Source organism: Peromyscus leucopus, chromosome 4 (assembly GCF_004664715.2).
Source record: "Peromyscus leucopus breed LL Stock chromosome 4, UCI_PerLeu_2.1, whole genome shotgun sequence".
NCBI classification, from domain to species: Eukaryota; Metazoa; Chordata; class Mammalia; order Rodentia; family Cricetidae; genus Peromyscus; species Peromyscus leucopus.
The window spans coordinates 7516898-7533503 of NC_051066.1; the positions used below are offsets into that span (position 1 = coordinate 7516898).

Sequence of the window (16606 nt, forward strand, 5' to 3'; positions counted from 1 at the left end):
GGTGATGATGATGGTGGTGATGATGATGGTGATGATGATGGTGGTGATGATGATGATGATGGTGATGATGAAGGTGGTGACCATGGTGATGATGATGATGGTGGTGATGGTGATTGTGGTAGTGATGGGAGATAATGTGGTGGTGGTGGTGGTAAGAGACTGATAGGGTTGTGGTGGTGATGGCAATTTTGATGAGGGTGAGTGTCTTGGGTTTCTATTGCTGTGATAAAACACCATGAACAAGGGGGCTGGAGAGATGGCTCAGCAGTTAAGAGCACCTACTGCTCTTCCAAAGGACCTGGGTTCAATTCCCAGCACCCACATGGCAGCTCACAACTGTCTTTAAACTCCAGTTCCAGGGGATCTGACACCCTCACAGAAACATACATGCAGACAAAACACCAATGCACGTAAAATTAAAAAAAAAACAAAACACCATGAACAAAAGCAACTTGGGTAGGAAAGTGTTTATTTCAGCTTACACTTCCACATCACAGTGCATCTGGACAGGAACTCAAGCAGGGCAGGAACCTGGAGGAGGAGCTGATGCAGAGGCCATGGAGGGGAGCTGTTACTGGCTGAACATGCTCCTCATGGCTTGCTCAGCCTGCTTTCTTATAACATCCAGGACCACCAACCTAGGGATGGCACCACCCACAGTGAGCTGGGTTTTCCCACGTTGATCATCAATCAAGAAAATGCACCATGGGCATGCCCACCGCAGGCTTTCCCACCGCAGGCTTTCCCACTGCAGGCTTTCCCACCGCAGGTGTGCCCACCGCAGGCGTGCCCACCGCAGGCTTTCCCACCGTGGGCTTTCCCACCACAGGCTTGCCCACCGCAGGCTTTCCCACAGACCAATTTCTCAGTTGAGGTTCCCTCTTTCCAGACGACTCTAGCTTGTGTCAAGCTGACAGAAACTAGCCAGCACAATGAGCGAGGAGTATGATGACGACAACAATTGCCCTTGTACATGCCAGGACCGTGCTATGGAGCCAACTGCTGTGTTTCATCTTTATGGCATGATCGAACCCAAGCAGGTTCGCCCTATTGTATTTTTTTTTTAATCTTTACTACAGATAAATAAGCTGAGCCTCTGGGAGATGCTGTCTCTGTCTCTTGCCCAAGGTCCCTCAGAGCAGCGGGGCTGGACTATCACTCAGGGTGGCTTGCCTCCATGGCTCTGGCCTCTGCTTCAGGGATGCAGAGATTGGTCAGCCAGAGGGATCCACCATAGCCCACGTCTCTACCTGTGGTGATTGACATCCCCCTTGCCCAGCCACCCTCTGGGCCTGTGACTACTCATGAGCCCTTCTGCAGAGTAGCTTCATGTCCCTCATTTCTTTGACTTTTGTAAGGAAGCTGATTAACAGATGGGGAAACTGAGGCCAGAAAGAAGATATAGCTTAATAGAGGTCACAGAGTACAAACAAGTAGGCTACTGACCAGATGCTTAGGAGACCTAGTTCCCAGGTTCTCTCCCAGCCTCCCCTGAGACCAGGCAGAGCTGTCTCCCCATGCTGAGATAGAGAAGGGTGTCTCAGGTGGGGGAGCCCCTTTCCTGAACATGGCCCCGGCATTGGTACTGGGCTCTGTCTGCCTGCCAGGATGAGGAGGACCCCGTGTTCACCCCATTGTCCCTGTGGTGAGGCCTCTGGGCAGAGGGACCTAGCTGGGTTATAGTCATATACAGTGCCCAAGCTGCTTAAGGCAATGTGAAAAAACCAGAACACCTGCCTCTCTGAAGGCCTCTGGCATTCCCTCCTCTCTGAAGGCAGGAGAGCCCCAAATGCTTGTACTTCCTCTCTCTGCCTCCTGGCTGCTGTCTCCGGCTCCCCCACCCTGCAGGTGACAGTCTCCAAGACAGGCACCTCCCAGCCAAGCTCAGCAGCCAGTGGGTCTGCGGTTCCCCTTAACTTCCAAATCGCTCTCACTCACTGCCAGGGCTCTGCCCATGACTCAGACTTCGCCCTCCCCAGGGAGCCACACTCCTGGCCCATCTATCCACCCCTGTTTCAGGGCCCTGGTCTGCCTGACAGGCTCCACCTACCTCTTATCTTCTGAGAAGCCATGGCCTTTGCTAGTCCCCAGAGGCCTGGGGGGGGGGCAGCTGTGTTGGAGAAAGGTGCCTCTTGTCACCTCCTGGCTCACAGAGCAGCAGGGAAGGAGCTGGGTCCCTTGGGGCCCCTGCTGGTTGTCCATTGGCTTAGAGGAAAGTCAGGTCCCCAGGCAACAAGCAGCCACAGAGGCCCAGTTCTGGGCCCTGAAGACCCTCCTTGGGCTGCCCTCTCCCAGATGACCCTCCATGTCATTGGTCCCAGAGTCTCCTGGAGAAGGAGCCAAAAGGGGCTCTGGGCATGCTGAGGCCCCTGCGGGCCTCAGTTTCCTATCTGGATGTCAAGAGGGCTAAAATGGCTGGCTGTTAGCAGCTCTTCCTGTTCTGACTTTGCAGGGTTTCAGAACAGCCCCCACCCATCCTGCACCACTACGGCCCCATCTCCATCACTAAGGGAAAGTAAAAAGGAAAAAACCCCACCACCCACCCCATCTAATCCTTTGCCGGCTTATACCACGCAGCTCAGCTCTCTCGCGGCTCCTCTGGGGGATGATGGAAATGTGAATTTAAATAGAGTTATGTTGAAAGAACATTACCTCGCATGGTCCCAGCAGGGAGAAGTCCTGCCGAGATGCCGAGGCGGCCGGGTGAGGCCGGCTGTTTATGAGCAAGGCCAGCACCTTTGGACAATTACAATCAGGACAGCTTGATTAGCCCTCTCACCTCACCCCTTCCCATGAATCTCTTTAATAGCTAGCCGCTTTCTTTTGCGGCACTGGGGCCTGCTGCTGGGGACTAGCCACTGGCAGATAATCTCCAGGTGGCGCTATGGTGCCATTGGCTGCCAACCCAGATTCAGCACCAGCTTTCTGGACAGCTGGCTCCCCCGCCTAGTTGGGGTGACCACCAGCCCGGGACAGGATTAACATGGCTGTCTGCTCTTAGCTGAGGTTTCAGACACGGAGCGTTGGACAGAATGGAGTGGGTGTCATGAGCTGGGGACACCCCGGAGGCTCTTCTCCCAGTGCACAGCCCAAGTCTGGATGGTCCCACACCACCTGAGTGACAAGCAGAGGGACAGTCTGCCCCTCTGCTGCTGGGTTCAGAGTGGGCGATGCAGCAGCATCGTGTGACATATTCTTCTTGGTAGCAGCTGGGTTGGGAGGGGTGGCAAGCTGCAGCTGGCCTTGTCAGAGGGGCCATCCCTTCAGCCTGGAGTTCACAGCAAGCCCCGAGGGGACGGTCAGGAGCAAGGTGGAGTGTTGGTATACTCCAAGAGACAAGCTGGTTAGAACTGAGCTCCAGGGTAGTCACACAGGGCAGGGGTGGGATGGGGTGGGTGAGCTCCAGGGTAGTCACACGGCGGGGGGGGGGGACTCTAGGAAGAAACCAGACAGGTAAAGGGGAGCAGGAGCCGTCCAGCCCCAGCTGGCAGAGACTAACGTGGTAAGTAGCTCTTCCAGGTGAGAGCTAGGCCTCTGAGATGAGAAGAGTCTGCTGAGGGGTACAGTTCTAAGTGATACAGTTCACCCCAAAAGTAGCGATGGTGATGGTGTAGTAGTGATGGGGATGGTGTAGTAGTGATGGGGATGGTGTAGTAGTGATGGGGATGCTGTAGTAGTGATGGGGATGCTGTAGTAGTGATGGGGATGCTGTAGTAGTGGGTGATGGTTGTGGGGATGCTGTAGTAGTGATGGGGATGCTGTAGTAGTGATGGTGTAGTAGTGATGGGATGTGTAATAGTGATGGGGATGCTGTAGTAGTGATGGGGATGCTGTAGTAGTGATGTGATGCTGTAGTAGTGATGGGGATGCTGTAGTAGTGATGGTGATGCTGTAGTAGTGATGGGGATGCTGTAGTAGTGATGCGTAGTAGTGATGATGCTGTAGTAGTGATGGGGATGCTGTAGTAGTGAGGTGATGGTGTAGTAGTGATGGGACTGAGTGTGAGTGATGCTGTAGTAGTGATGTGATGCTGTAGTATGATGTGATGCTGTAGTAGTGATGGGGATGCTGTAGTAGTGATGTGATGCTGTAGTAGTGATGGTGATGCTGTAGTAGTGATGGGGATGCTGTAGTAGTGATGGGGATGCTGTAGTAGTGATGGGGATGCTGTAGTAGTGATGGGGATGCTGTAGTAGTGATGTGATGCTGTAGTAGTGATGTGATGCTGTAGTAGTGATGTGATGCTGTAGTAGTGATGTGATGCTGTAGTAGTGATGGGGATGCTGTAGTAGTGATGGTGATGGTGTAGTAGTGATGGGATGTGTAGTAGTGATGGTGATGGTGTATAGTGATGGGGACGTGATGGGATGCTGTAGTAGTGATGGTGATGCTGTAGTAGTGATGGTGATGCTGTAGTAGTGATGGTGATGCTGTAGTAGTGATGGTGATGCTGTAGTAGTGATGGGATGCTGTAGTAGTGATGGTGATGGTGTAGTAGTGATGGTGATGCTGTAGTAGTGATGGTGATGCTGTAGTAGTGATGTGATGTGTAGTAGTGATGGTGATGCTGTAGTAGTGATGGTGATGCTGTAGTAGTGATGGGATGCTGTAGTAGTGATGGGGATGCTGTAGTAGTGATGGGGATGCTGTAGTAGTGATGGGATGCTGTAGTAGTGATGGGGATGCTGTAGTAGTGATGGGGATGCTGTAGTAGTGATGGGGATGCTGTAGTAGTGATGTGATGCTGTAGTAGTGATGGGATGCTGTAGTATGATGGATGCTGTAGTAGTGATGTGATGCTGTAGTAGTGATGGGATGCTGTAGTAGTGATGATGTGATGGTGTAGTAGTGATGGTGATGCTGTAGTAGTGATGTGATGCTGTAGTAGTGATGGTGATGGTGTAGTAGTGATGGTGATGCTGTAGTAGTGATGTGATGGTGTAGTAGTGATGGTGATGGTGTAGTAGTGATGGGGATGCTGTAGTAGTGATGGGGATGGTGGCAATGGTGATGATGGTGGTGATGAAGATGATGGGGTGGCTATGATCGTGGTGGTGATGGTGATGAAGATGATAACGATGAAGGTGATGATGGGATTTGGCAGTGGACACCGGGTCTCCTTTTTCCCACCTTCCCTCCCCCCACAGCAGCAAGCTGCTTCCCCGTGTGAGGGCCTGTGAGGCCTGTGACACCAGATGAGGGCCTGGTCCACAGAGCTGCTCTGTAACCCAGAGCGGAGGAAGCCAGGCCTCTTTCACCCAGAAGCAAGCCCTGTGGGCTGGAGCGGGCATGGTCCTCCATCACAGCCCGCTTCCCTGCGGCCCCAGTGCGGCCCCAGCTGTCTTCTGGGCTGCAGGACAGGACCCGAGATGTCGGGACAGAGGTTGCTCCATGTCCTCGGGTGCAGAGAAGGCCGTCACTGTAGGACACGGGTAGGCCAAGGCTGGAGCCTTCCCACCAACCCGGGGCTCTAGACACTGTGGGAAAGAAATTCTGAGACTTCAGAAGCAAGGCCAGGCTGGGTGAGGGGATGGAGTGTCTTAAAGACAGGCTTGCCCTTTGACTCAGTAATTCTCTTCCTGGGAATCCATCTTTGGGAATAATTAGTGAGGCCGGCTGAGATGCACAAGGCCGTTCTACAATACAGGCTGTTCATGGTGTAGTTTATCAACAGCTACAAAGTGCAAATAAATGTCCAAAAAGAAGCAAGATTTACCAATGCGCAGCTCTGCCATTCCAACTCTGGAGGCAGACCACGCATGGGGGGAGGGTGCTCCAGGCTTCCCTGTGTGGCCTCTTGGGGCCTCTGTTCCCTCATCTGTAAATGGGTGACCTTACTAAAAGATGGATCCCTTGGAGGAGGGTGGACGAGTTGGTACCCACGGAAACTCAGCTCAGCTCAGCTCTGGGCACCCAGAACACCCTCTGTACATACCGCCTCATGCCAGTGTCAAAGAGACTTCGTTATTCAGGACGTTTGGAATATTTAACATGGTGTCCCCAGAATTTCCTACTCCTATCTCCGTCCCCTGCTGACCCCACTTGGCTTCCAACAGCTTCCTTCAGTCGCAGGCCAGACACACCCTTCCGAAAGGTCTTGGTGGGCCCCGTAGATGTCTCAGGGGCCAGCCGTGCCTGCAGCCGAGTCTGATGACCTGAGTTTGACCCTCAGACCCCGCCTGGTGGAAGGAGAGAGCTGACTCCCCAAAGTTACCCCTGACTGCTACGTGTGCGAAGCACAGTGTACACATGCATGTGCACAATACATTCACAAACACATACACACAGTCATGCACACACACACACACGCACTTACACATGCACAATAAGTAGATAAAATGTAATAGAAATATTTTTTAAAAACGTGATTTGAAAGGTCTAGGAATATGGAGACCATACTTAGTGGTAGTGGCCCAGCCTTTAATCCCAGCAGTTGGGAGGCAGGAAGATCTCTAAGTTTAAGGCTAGCCTGGTCTACAGGACAGCCAAGGCTACACAAAGAAACCTGTCTCGAAAAGCAAAAAACAAAAAACAAAAAGAGTATGAGGACCATCTCGCAGCTGGGTAACACAACAGCATGTGTGGTTAAACACAAAGGCCACCCCTGCTCAGCCTGACACTGATACCACATGTCCCCACAAGCACAGCCTGTGGCAGCAGTCTCCAAACACCAGGGAGATCAGAATTCACTGATGGTGAAGGACCAGGCGATGCCGCGCAATCTGCACACGTGGCACTGGCTGCCTCATAGGAGCTGACCCTGGAGCTCCGATGACGTCCAAAGGGGACGATGCAGGCAGGAAAGGTGGCCACCAGGGCTCAAGCCTACAGGAACCCGGAAAACCGATCAGCACCGGCTTCCCCAAAGGCGAGGGAGCTGAAGGGGTCTCTCTGAATCATCCAGCTTCTACACGTCTGTGACCAAGGGCTGCCTCGGGATCAGGGTGCAGCTGCATGTTTTGGTGTGACCAGCACTGAGTGTCCACAGGCCAGAGGTCTGAAAATGCAGGCTGCACTGGGCTGTGGTAAATATTGACGAAACGAGCTGCTCACTTTCCAGCTAAGCCTTGAGGAGCTGCACACTGAAAACCTTCCCTCGTCCCATGCTCCCCAGGCTGGATTCCTAAGAAGTGTCTGTCTGGGAGCGCGGTATGTCCACAGTCTCCAGCAGTGACTGAGAACACGCACGAGGGCTGGGGGGCTCAGTTGTAGGGGTGCCTACCCAGCATGCACTATGCCTAAGGTTCCAGCCTCTGCACTACATAACCTGAGTGTGGTGGCTCAAACCTCTGGTCCAAGCACTTGAGAAATGGAGGCAGGAGGATCAGGAGTTCCAGGTTATCCTTGGCCATGTAGCAAGTTCAAGGCCAGCCTAGGTTACAGGAGACCCTATCTAAAAACAAACAAACGGAACACAGATTTGAAAGAAGTAATCTAAATCGGTAACAGAGATGGTTTCTAGATGCAATAGTTGGTGATCTTGATGATTTTACACAAGACCGCTTGCCTCTGCTTGTGCATTAGTTAGCTATGGCTGTGACATGCTTTGTGACAAATATCCCCAAAGCAGCAGCTTACTAAACTGCATCTGTCTCTCTGACTGGTAGCTCAGTTGGGTCCAGGACTGTAACACAGTCTCTCAACTTCGGGAACAGTAGCTTCTCAGAGCCCTGAAGGAAATGCAGGGGTGCCTCTTATGATCTGTGCTGCCCTGGTTCCACCCTGTACCATCTTCTCCCTGCTTCCTGTCAACCATCATGTGCTTTCTTCTGCCGTGCCCACAACGATGGATGGTTTCCTCGAAAACTGTAAGCCGGAACCCATCTTCGGGTCCTCACCTTGCTTCAGGTCACGCAGCACAGGCCTGAGTGATACACGCCCTTCCCGAATCTGCTGTCTGCCAGGCCTCCTGGCCCCATCCTAACTCTGCCCTGACCTGTTCACTCGGCCATCGCCACAGTCCAAGCTGCTCCAGCTCCGGCAGTAGCCGCAGCCTCCTTAGCGGCCTGCCCCTGATGCCCTTAGAGCCCATGCAAGATGTGGTGGCTAAAAGGAACTGGCAGAGGTGTCCATTGGACAATGCCTCATCTACCTCTGCCCGCCGTCCCCACGGCTTCCCATCATGACCGCTATGGAATCTGAACGTGCCCCTGCCTTCCTTCACCTAGCCTTCCTTCTGTCTCTGACCATTGCCCTGCCCTGTCCCTAACCCCTGCCCGTTCTGTTGGGACCCCAGGGCCTTTGCACCTGCTTCTCCCTGTGCCTGGAGAGAGAGCTCTCCCTCAGCACCCCCTCCCTCCTCCGAAGGTTACCGCTCAGCAGCTCTTCCCCAGCTCCTGCTTCCTCTTCTCAAACACACACCATTTAACTGTAGCTAACATCACTAGGCTTAAACTCCACACAGCGGCGCTTAATAAATATTTGCTGAAGGTGCTTGCTGGCAGATTGCCTGTGCGTGGGGAGGGACGCAGCAGAAGAGAGAGCTAGAGAGATGCCTCTGAGTGCCGAGGGGTCGAGGGGTCAGCTGAAACCTCCGTGAGTTAGGGTGTTGTTACTGCCCAGCGTCACTTGTCACTCCATCTGAGGGTCGGAGCAGGACTCAGACCACACCCCCAAACCCAAGGCCAGCTGGGAGACAAGGCAGGCAGCCGTACTTGAGTGACTGTACCATGCAAAGGAGGGTGACAGGGACGGGGCTGTGGGGATGGAGTGGGGATTGGTCCAGCCGCCTAGGAAAGAAGTCAGGCAGCTTTGGGAGGGGACCAGCGCTGTGCTCCCGGCACTGGTGGGGGCTGGGCACTGAAGCCCACAGACTGGAAGGAGACAACTGACGCGTCTTCCTTCCCACTGACACTGTTTCTAAGTGTCGACCCAGGCGTCAACCTCCTCAGCGGCACGGTGACAGCCGAGCTGCCTGCCCTGCCACAGACCAGCCCTCTGGCAGGCAACACTGAGGGAGGGCACCCAGGGGGACAGGCTTTCCCTGGGGACGGACACCTCTCCCCTCAGTAAGGGTCCACACTGCATGAGGCATGCTGTCCTGCAGGGGGTGGGTGTGATGAGGTGACAGGGTGAAAGAGCCAAAGCTGGGACCACATCGCCACCCAGCTTCCCACTGAGCAGTGGGAAGGGAACCGGGCGCCTGGACTCCGCCCCCGTGGGTGAGGGTGAGTGGTGGACTCCGCCTCCGTGGGTGAGGGTGAGTGGTGGACTCTGCCCTCCGCCCCCGTGGGTGAGGGTGAGTGGTGGACTCCGCCCCCGTGGGTGAGGATGAGTGGTGGACTCCGCCCCCGTGGGTGAGGGTGAGTGGCGGACTCCACCCCCGTGGGTGAGGGTGAGTGGTGGACTCCGCCCTCCGTGGGTGAGGGTGGGTGGCGGACTCTGCCCCCCCCCCCGTGGATGAGGGTGAGTGGTGGACTCCACCCCCGTGGGTGAGGGTGAGTGGTGGACTCCGCCCCCGTGGGTGAGGGTGAGTGGTGGACTCCGCCCCCCTGTGGATGAGGGTGAGTGGTGGACTCCGCCCCCCTGTGGATGAGGGTGAGTGGCGGACTCCACCCCCGTGGGTGAGGGTGAGTGGTGGAGCAGCCACCGCGTACAGCAGTTTGGCAGTTCTTTTGGACACCCTCCCACTCCATGATCCTGCCGAGGTCGTGCACGGGCGAGGTGTGTGTGCACCAGGAGCAGGTGTACAAGTGCTCACAGCCGCACCATTCCTCACAGCCTTGAACAGAAACAGACTGAAGCCCGCTGACGTAGAGACAGCAGCAGCAGAGCCATGGGTGGACTAGTTAGGTCAGTAAAAGGACTGAGCCAAGGACACACACACAGGCAGAACTGTGCGGTCCAATGGCAAGCAAAGGAAATCCGGCCCCTAAGGTGCACCACACGGGTCACACTTGAAGTGTTTAAGAGAAGGCAAAGCAGGGCGGGGATGTGGCTCTGTCGGTAAAGCCCTCACCCACCACGTAGGAAGCCCTGGGTTCCATCCCCAGCACCACATGAACCAGGCACGGTTGGGCAAATCCAGCGCTAGGGAGGTGGAGGCAGGTGGATCATGAGAATAAAGTCATTCTCGAATACACGGCGAGTTCAAAACCAGCCACGGCTACAGGAGACCTTGTCCAAAAAAGAAAAAGCAGAATGAATCAAGAACAGTTGTAACTTTGGAGGGAATGTGACCAGGTAGGAGTCCAAGGTGCCAGAAGTGACCTACATGCTGATTGGCATGCCGGACAAAGCTCCCTTAAGATCTGCAGATCTGGAACTGGGACTCTGCTCAGCAGGTAAGAGCCCGGGCGACTCTTGCAGAGGACCAGGGATCCATTTCCAGCATCCACGTGGTGGCTCTCTATCATCTGTTACTCCAGGTCCAGTGGATCTAATACCTCTTCTGGACTCTGCAGGCACTGCACGCACAAGCAGGCAAAATACCCATACATAAAAAATAAAAATGAATGGATCTTTTAAAAAAAGATCTGTACATTTGGAGCTGGGGGATGGCTCTTACTGAGTAAAGTGCTCTCAAACATAAAGACGAGGGCAAGATGGTGTGTGCTTATAATCCCAGCTCCGGGGATGCAGAGACAGGAGGGTCCCTGGGTTCACTGGCCAGTCTGTCTGTCCTGACAGGTGAGCCTCAGGTCCTATCGAGGACTGTAGATGAGAACTGAAGAGGACATCAGAGACTGGCCTTTGGTACCCGCGCCTGTCCCCAAGATGGAAAGAGAAAAACGACTCCACAAGGTTGTCCTCTGACCGCCACACATGCTCCACGGCACAGGCGCCCGCCCCACCCCCCAGTAATGAGAAATAAAATCAAACCACTTAAACTGGGGAATCTGGAGTCTGGCTGGGGAGCGTCAATTCACACTGTGGCGTTTGGAAGAGGCTCGGCCTCGAACAGGTGCTATCCTGCGTGGATTTCCCGCACCTCATCTGTCACGTGGGAATAAGAGGCCGCTCAGAGGCTGGGCACACAGCGGAAGCTCAAACGAGCTGGGGCCTCCCGGGAACTCTCTGTTCCTCCTGCTCGGCTTTTCTGCCAGGTGGTGAGCTCTGCATCTGGGGTCCTCTGCCCCAGCTTCTTCTCTTTCCTGCCTTCTCTGCTCACAGCCTTAGGGGTGCCAAGCTCTTGAGAAGTACACCACCTCACCTCTGCCAGGCCCTCTCTGCCCACTCTACCCTCCCTCCAGGGGGCACGGTCTCTCTGTCCCCTCCCAACCGGGTTTCTTGTGTCTCTTGTGCTCTACCCTCTTCTCCCCAGTGATCCTTGAGCCTCCAAGAGATGAGTGTGTATGGACACACGTGTGGCTCACCCTTTTTTTTTTAAGATAAAGATCTTCTAGGTGGTGGTGGTGGCGGCGGCGGCGGCTCATGCCTTTAATCCCAGCACTCAGGAGGCAGAGCCAGGCAGATCTCTGTGAGTTCGAGGTCAGCCTGGTCTACAGAGCAAGATCCAGGACAAAAAAAAAAAAAAAAGATAAAGATCTTACTGACCCTGAAGCTTTCTGTTTTAGTAATTCTGGCTGGCCAGCAAGACCCAGGAATCCTGTTTCTATACCCCCAGTGACTGGAAATACAGATGTGCTGCACCCGGCTTTTATGTGGGTGCCGGGGTCCTCGTGTTTGTGGAGCAGGCACTTTATCCACTGAGCCACCCCAGCCCAGTGAACCTCCAATTTTGACAACTAAATGGCCCATCAGACTGTTTTGTCCAATAAAATCCAGGCTTCCTCCTGAGAGAAACTCTACTTAAATGTTTAAAATGACATATTTCCTGCGTGCCCTGTATTTACCGAGCGCTGAGTATGTGTCCGAGGATCTGAGTGAACCAGGGACACAGATGGAAGGTGCGGACGCCATCCATCTGTGTCAGGACTGTATTGTCCAGCTCCCGGGTGCCAGCGTTGGCCGTGATACCTGAGCCTTGGCACATACTTCTCCAGTATGGGTACTGTCTGACCCGGCAGACTTACCTCAAGATGCCGAGGATGCCATCCCAGGGACTCAGGCATGAACACACAGCATATCTCTCTCTCTTTCTGACACACACACACACACACACACACACACACACGCACACACGCACACGCGCACACGCGCACACGCGCACACGCGCACACGCACACACGCACACACGCGCGTGCGCACACACACACGCACGCGCACACACACGCGCGCACACACACACGCGCACACACACACACACACACACGCACACACACACACACACACGGCCCCTGCTAATTCTTGCCTTTGATGGCAATCTCTGGCTTGTCATCATGTTGACAAAGCAAAAAGAAAAAGAAAGGAAATCCACCCTGTCACTCGGACCCCCCCACCCCTGCCCAGCTTGGCAGCCCCCAGCCACCCCCGCCTCTGTATTATGAGTTTGTGTCAAGGTATGTTGGATTCTAAATTAAATGTCAGCCCACTGTACATTTCTGGCTCCAGTGCAGAAAATGAGGCGCTGGCGCTGGAGACCATCCAGTTGTTCGGTTCCCCGCGCCTAACCACGAGGGTGACAAGCCCACTGAATCACTGCACGGTACCTTCCTGTGCCAAGGGGAGCCAGGATGAATTTATTTTTAATGATAAATGTGACTGTCAGAGGTGAGCTGAAACCGCTTTACCAGGAGAGTGAAATGCCCTGGGCAGTGGACGGGGAGAGGCGGGTGGACGGGGGCCAGAGGTCCTGACCTCTTGGCCAGCTGCCCCCAGGCCTCCAGAGACAGGCACATTGGACATGCAGCCCACGTTCTGGAGCCCTGCATGCTGGCCCCACAATGCTCTCTGGGTATCTCAGGCCGACCAGGAAGCCCTGAGACTTGGAGGAGAGATTCAGCAGAGCTGGATCTACCAACTGCTGTGTGCTCTTGGTCGTGGTATTTAACCTCTCTGCGTTTCAGTTGTCTCCTCTTTAAAATGGGGGTATTACTACTACTCACGGGTCTTGAGAGAGGAGACAGTGAACTCTGCTGATACTACCAATGAATGGTGGTCAGCATGTGAGAACTCCTTAGTAGACGATGACTGCTTATTAATTGCATTGCTTTCACTGTTAGGTAAGTTATTTAACTGTGTTTCTGTATTCCGAGTCTGTTCCATCATCCATGAAAGAGATTAACAACAGCTTTGACCTAGCGGGGTAGCTGGGAGAACCTTGCCCCCCCCCCAAACAGGGCTGGATAGAAGGGTGATGCTCCATAGGGTGCCAGTCCTGAGCCAGCACTGGGGTGTGCTGTCACTCTTGGTCCCCAGAGTGACCCTTCCTTGTCTCCTCATGGTTCACATTTGTCCTCACCGCCCATCCTCTAGCCCTCCATGTGAAAGCACCCAGGGGCCACGTCCTCCCACTGAACTGTAGTGAGGTCCCTGGGGAGGACAGCTACCTGGGGTCAGCTGACAATCGGTGACAATCAAAGGGAGGGCCGGGCCAGACCCTCTCTCTAGAATTTCAACTAAAATTTCCAGACTGTTGCTTCCTGATGGTTGGAGCCACCACACCCAAGGGACGTGACGTCGCGAAGAAGAAACAGGACCCTGGAGAGGTGGTGAGCCAGCGTGGAGGGACCAGGTGCCAGAGAGTTCTGGATTAAGTCTTTGTAGCTTGTGAGGACTGGTCCCTGAGCTGGCTAACAGGCTGCTTCCACGGTGGCCAGGATGCGAGCACAGACAGACTTGTCCCTTGTAAAGAGCATGGGGAAGGTGTTGGTCTGCTTTCTGGCCGCTCCCCCTCGGAGCTTCCGGGTTGCTGGTTCATCTCATCCATAACCCCCCTGGGGCTGACGACCCTGTGTGCACGGAGTGAGCGCCTTGTGTGGAGGCTGAGTGTGCTCTTGCTAGCCCTACACCACCACTGATCCTCCTGGGGTCACCTGAGCCAAGAGCACCCCTGCAGACTGGTAATGGGGGAGGCTCACGGCTCGCCACCCCCATCTGCACCCCAGCAGGCAGGAGGATTGAGGACTCTTCCTGAGTGGGTGCCAGGTTCCACCAGCAGACACTGCCAGGAGGAGCCACTAGGTGGCCCCCGCTCACCTGTCCTTCCGCGAGCCAGGGAGCAGATGTCCTGAAGGCTCTTGTGCGCACCTGCTCAAGTTCATGGTTTCTCCCACTCAGTGCCTGGCTTCCGGGGTCTAACCATCAAAGCAGGGTCCCTGAATCAAGTGTGCCCGCCCCAAAGGGGCTGACTGCTCTCCTTGTGTACCCTGGGAGGGACCTTTGGACCCCTCTCCCCAGACTCCAGTTCAGAATCGCCCAGGGGGATTTTTAGCGCACACCTTACCTGGAGTCAAAAATCCTCTCCCGGCAGGCACCGTGGAATCAGAGATCCCTTCACCTGCTTCTTGTGAGGGGACGGGGAACCCCATAGTTCTGCTCCCTCCTTGCTTGCTCAATGAGGAAACTGAGGCTCTGAGAGAGCATGAAGCTGAGGTTAGAGCAGGGAAGTGTGAGCCGTTACTCCTCAGATGCTTATGTACATCCCTGCCTCAGAACCCCAGAAAAGGCCTTCGGAATGAGGTGCTGTTAACCCTTTGGATACAAGGGAAACTGAGTCAAGAGAAGTTCAGAGGCCAGTGACCACACAGTCTTCTGCCTAGGCCTGAGATCACCTACAACCCCCGTAACTGATGGGGTGGGGGGCACAGGTGCATCGCATGGAGCCGTCTGCTAACCCCAGCCTGGGGTCACTGGGCAGTAGCCCCGGCAGCTTGCTGATGGGAAGCCGGGCTGGGACCGCGGGAGGTGCCAACCAGCCGCAGCGCTGGAAGTTCGTGCAGACTGTCCGACCCAGTCTCCGGCTGGTGACAGTCTGGGAGGGCATGTGGCCACCGTGCCTAGCTCCAGCTCCGGTCCCCGGGACCGCTCTGCCCACGACAGGCTCGGGCCCCACCCTCACGAGGCCTGCCCCACGCCTGCCAGGCGCCTAGAGGGACGAGACGAGGGACGAAGACGGGGCGACAGACTGGCAGCCGGTGGGAGAGAGATGGAGACGGTGCCAGGGAACAGCACGGCGGCCCCAGCGCCCGGAGCCGGAAAACAGCTTTAGGGAGTAGCGGGGGGCCTGGGCGTCTCTGCGGAGCTGGGGGAAGGGCGGCCGGCGGGGCCCGGCGTGGGGCGCGTGGGAGCCACGCGGTCGGAGCCACAACAGCAGCTCGTTAACCGCGCAGATTAAGGACTTTGTCAATTACCTCCGAAGGCTGCTCGGGCGGATTAAACGCTTTAAAAAGTGCGGCTAGTGGGAGGGACGACTAAGAAGCCCCCGCTGGGGTGGCTCAGATCCCTCCTCCCGCGCTCGGGACAGCTCTAGGCCAGCTTTCGGGGAGCGCGTCGGCGGGGACCCGGGATGGGCGGGTGCCATGGGGTGTGCAGGAGCCCGGCTGCGGAGTCGGGGACTCGAGCACGAGATCGCCGGGCTGGAGACTAGCGGGCCACGCGCACACTTGACCCGGGACCTGGACCCCCGGAGTCCGGCAAGGGGGGCACCCGGTCTCCTCCCAGCCCCCTTTCTCGGGGATGATCCCGGCACCTGGGGACTTAGGCGAGTCCCGCCCGAGAGGAAGTTTGCGCGGGGCGCCGCAGGACGCGCGGGCTCCTCGGGGAGCCGGTGGCTGCCGTCGCGCCGGCTGCTGCTGACTAGTCCCCGCCACCCGCGGCCGGGCTGGAGCGGGAGTCACTCTTGGAGTCCGCGGGGCGCGCGCGCGCGTGCCCGGGAGGCCGCGGGGAGCAATAAAAGGCCCTGAGAGTCCGAGACGGAGCAGACGCGGAGACTGAGGCGGGAGGAGGAGGAGGAGGAGGGCGGAGGGAGGAGCGCGCGGGAGGCGCGGGAGCGGGACGCGGGGACGGCGCGGCGCGGGCGGCTCTCGGAGGCTCGCGCCCGCGCTCCCCGCGATCACACGCGCTCACACGCAGCCTTGCTGGCGGCCGCCGCTCCCGGGCCAGCCCTGGTCCCCGGCACCCAGGGGGCCTCCCGCGCGCGGCGCACCGGGTGCACCCCGCGCCTCCCTTGCGCTCGGCCGCGCCCCGCGGCCCCGCGGGTCCTGCGGGAAGATGGTCCACGAGCGGTGGAAGACCGTGGGCGGCGCGTCCCAACTTGAGGACCGACCGCGCGACAAACCGCAGGTACCCACGGGCACGGGGACGGGTGCGGGGGCTGGAGTTTGGGGAGCTTGGGCAGGACTCGGGGGGCACCTGCTCTCCTCCTCCCTCAGAGGAGACTGGAACGCGGGGCTCCCTGCAGGAGGCACTCGCTGCAGCCAGGCCCCACCCCCATCGGAGACCCCCGTGCTCGCTCACGCAGAGGGAAGAGGGGACCTGTAGTTGGTTGTGGACCAGCCCTTCAGTTGGGGACAGCTGACAGATGATCCGCGTGCCGAGTCCCGTTCGCCCACAGCCACAGTGGGCGTCCTCCCCACTTGCCAGGAGCCCCGCACATCCTCCGGGTCTTCAAGATCAGGACCTGCCCCCCCCCCCAGGGCTGCCCCATCTCTCTCTTTATCAAGACACCCAACCCAGAAAACATTAAAATCCTGTAAGAAGCCTGAGCACTGTGCTTCTCCGACTTTAAGACCAGGAGAGCAAGGCTCAGAGAGGTCCAGCTGCC

At 56.5% G+C, this 16606-nt stretch overlaps 1 protein-coding gene across 1 annotated transcript in view; it reads left to right on the plus strand.

Annotated features, from left to right (window-relative positions):
- Positions 1–15883: 15883 nt before the first annotated feature.
- Positions 15884–16606, plus strand: part of Fibcd1 (fibrinogen C domain containing 1) — a 32464-nt gene continuing 31741 nt past the window's right edge. Inside the window, exon 1 of the mRNA XM_028884663.2 lies at positions 15884–16125. Coding sequence (XP_028740496.1) covers positions 16054–16125 — 72 coding nt within the window. The 5' untranslated portion in view covers positions 15884–16053. The remainder of the gene's footprint in view (positions 16126–16606) is intronic.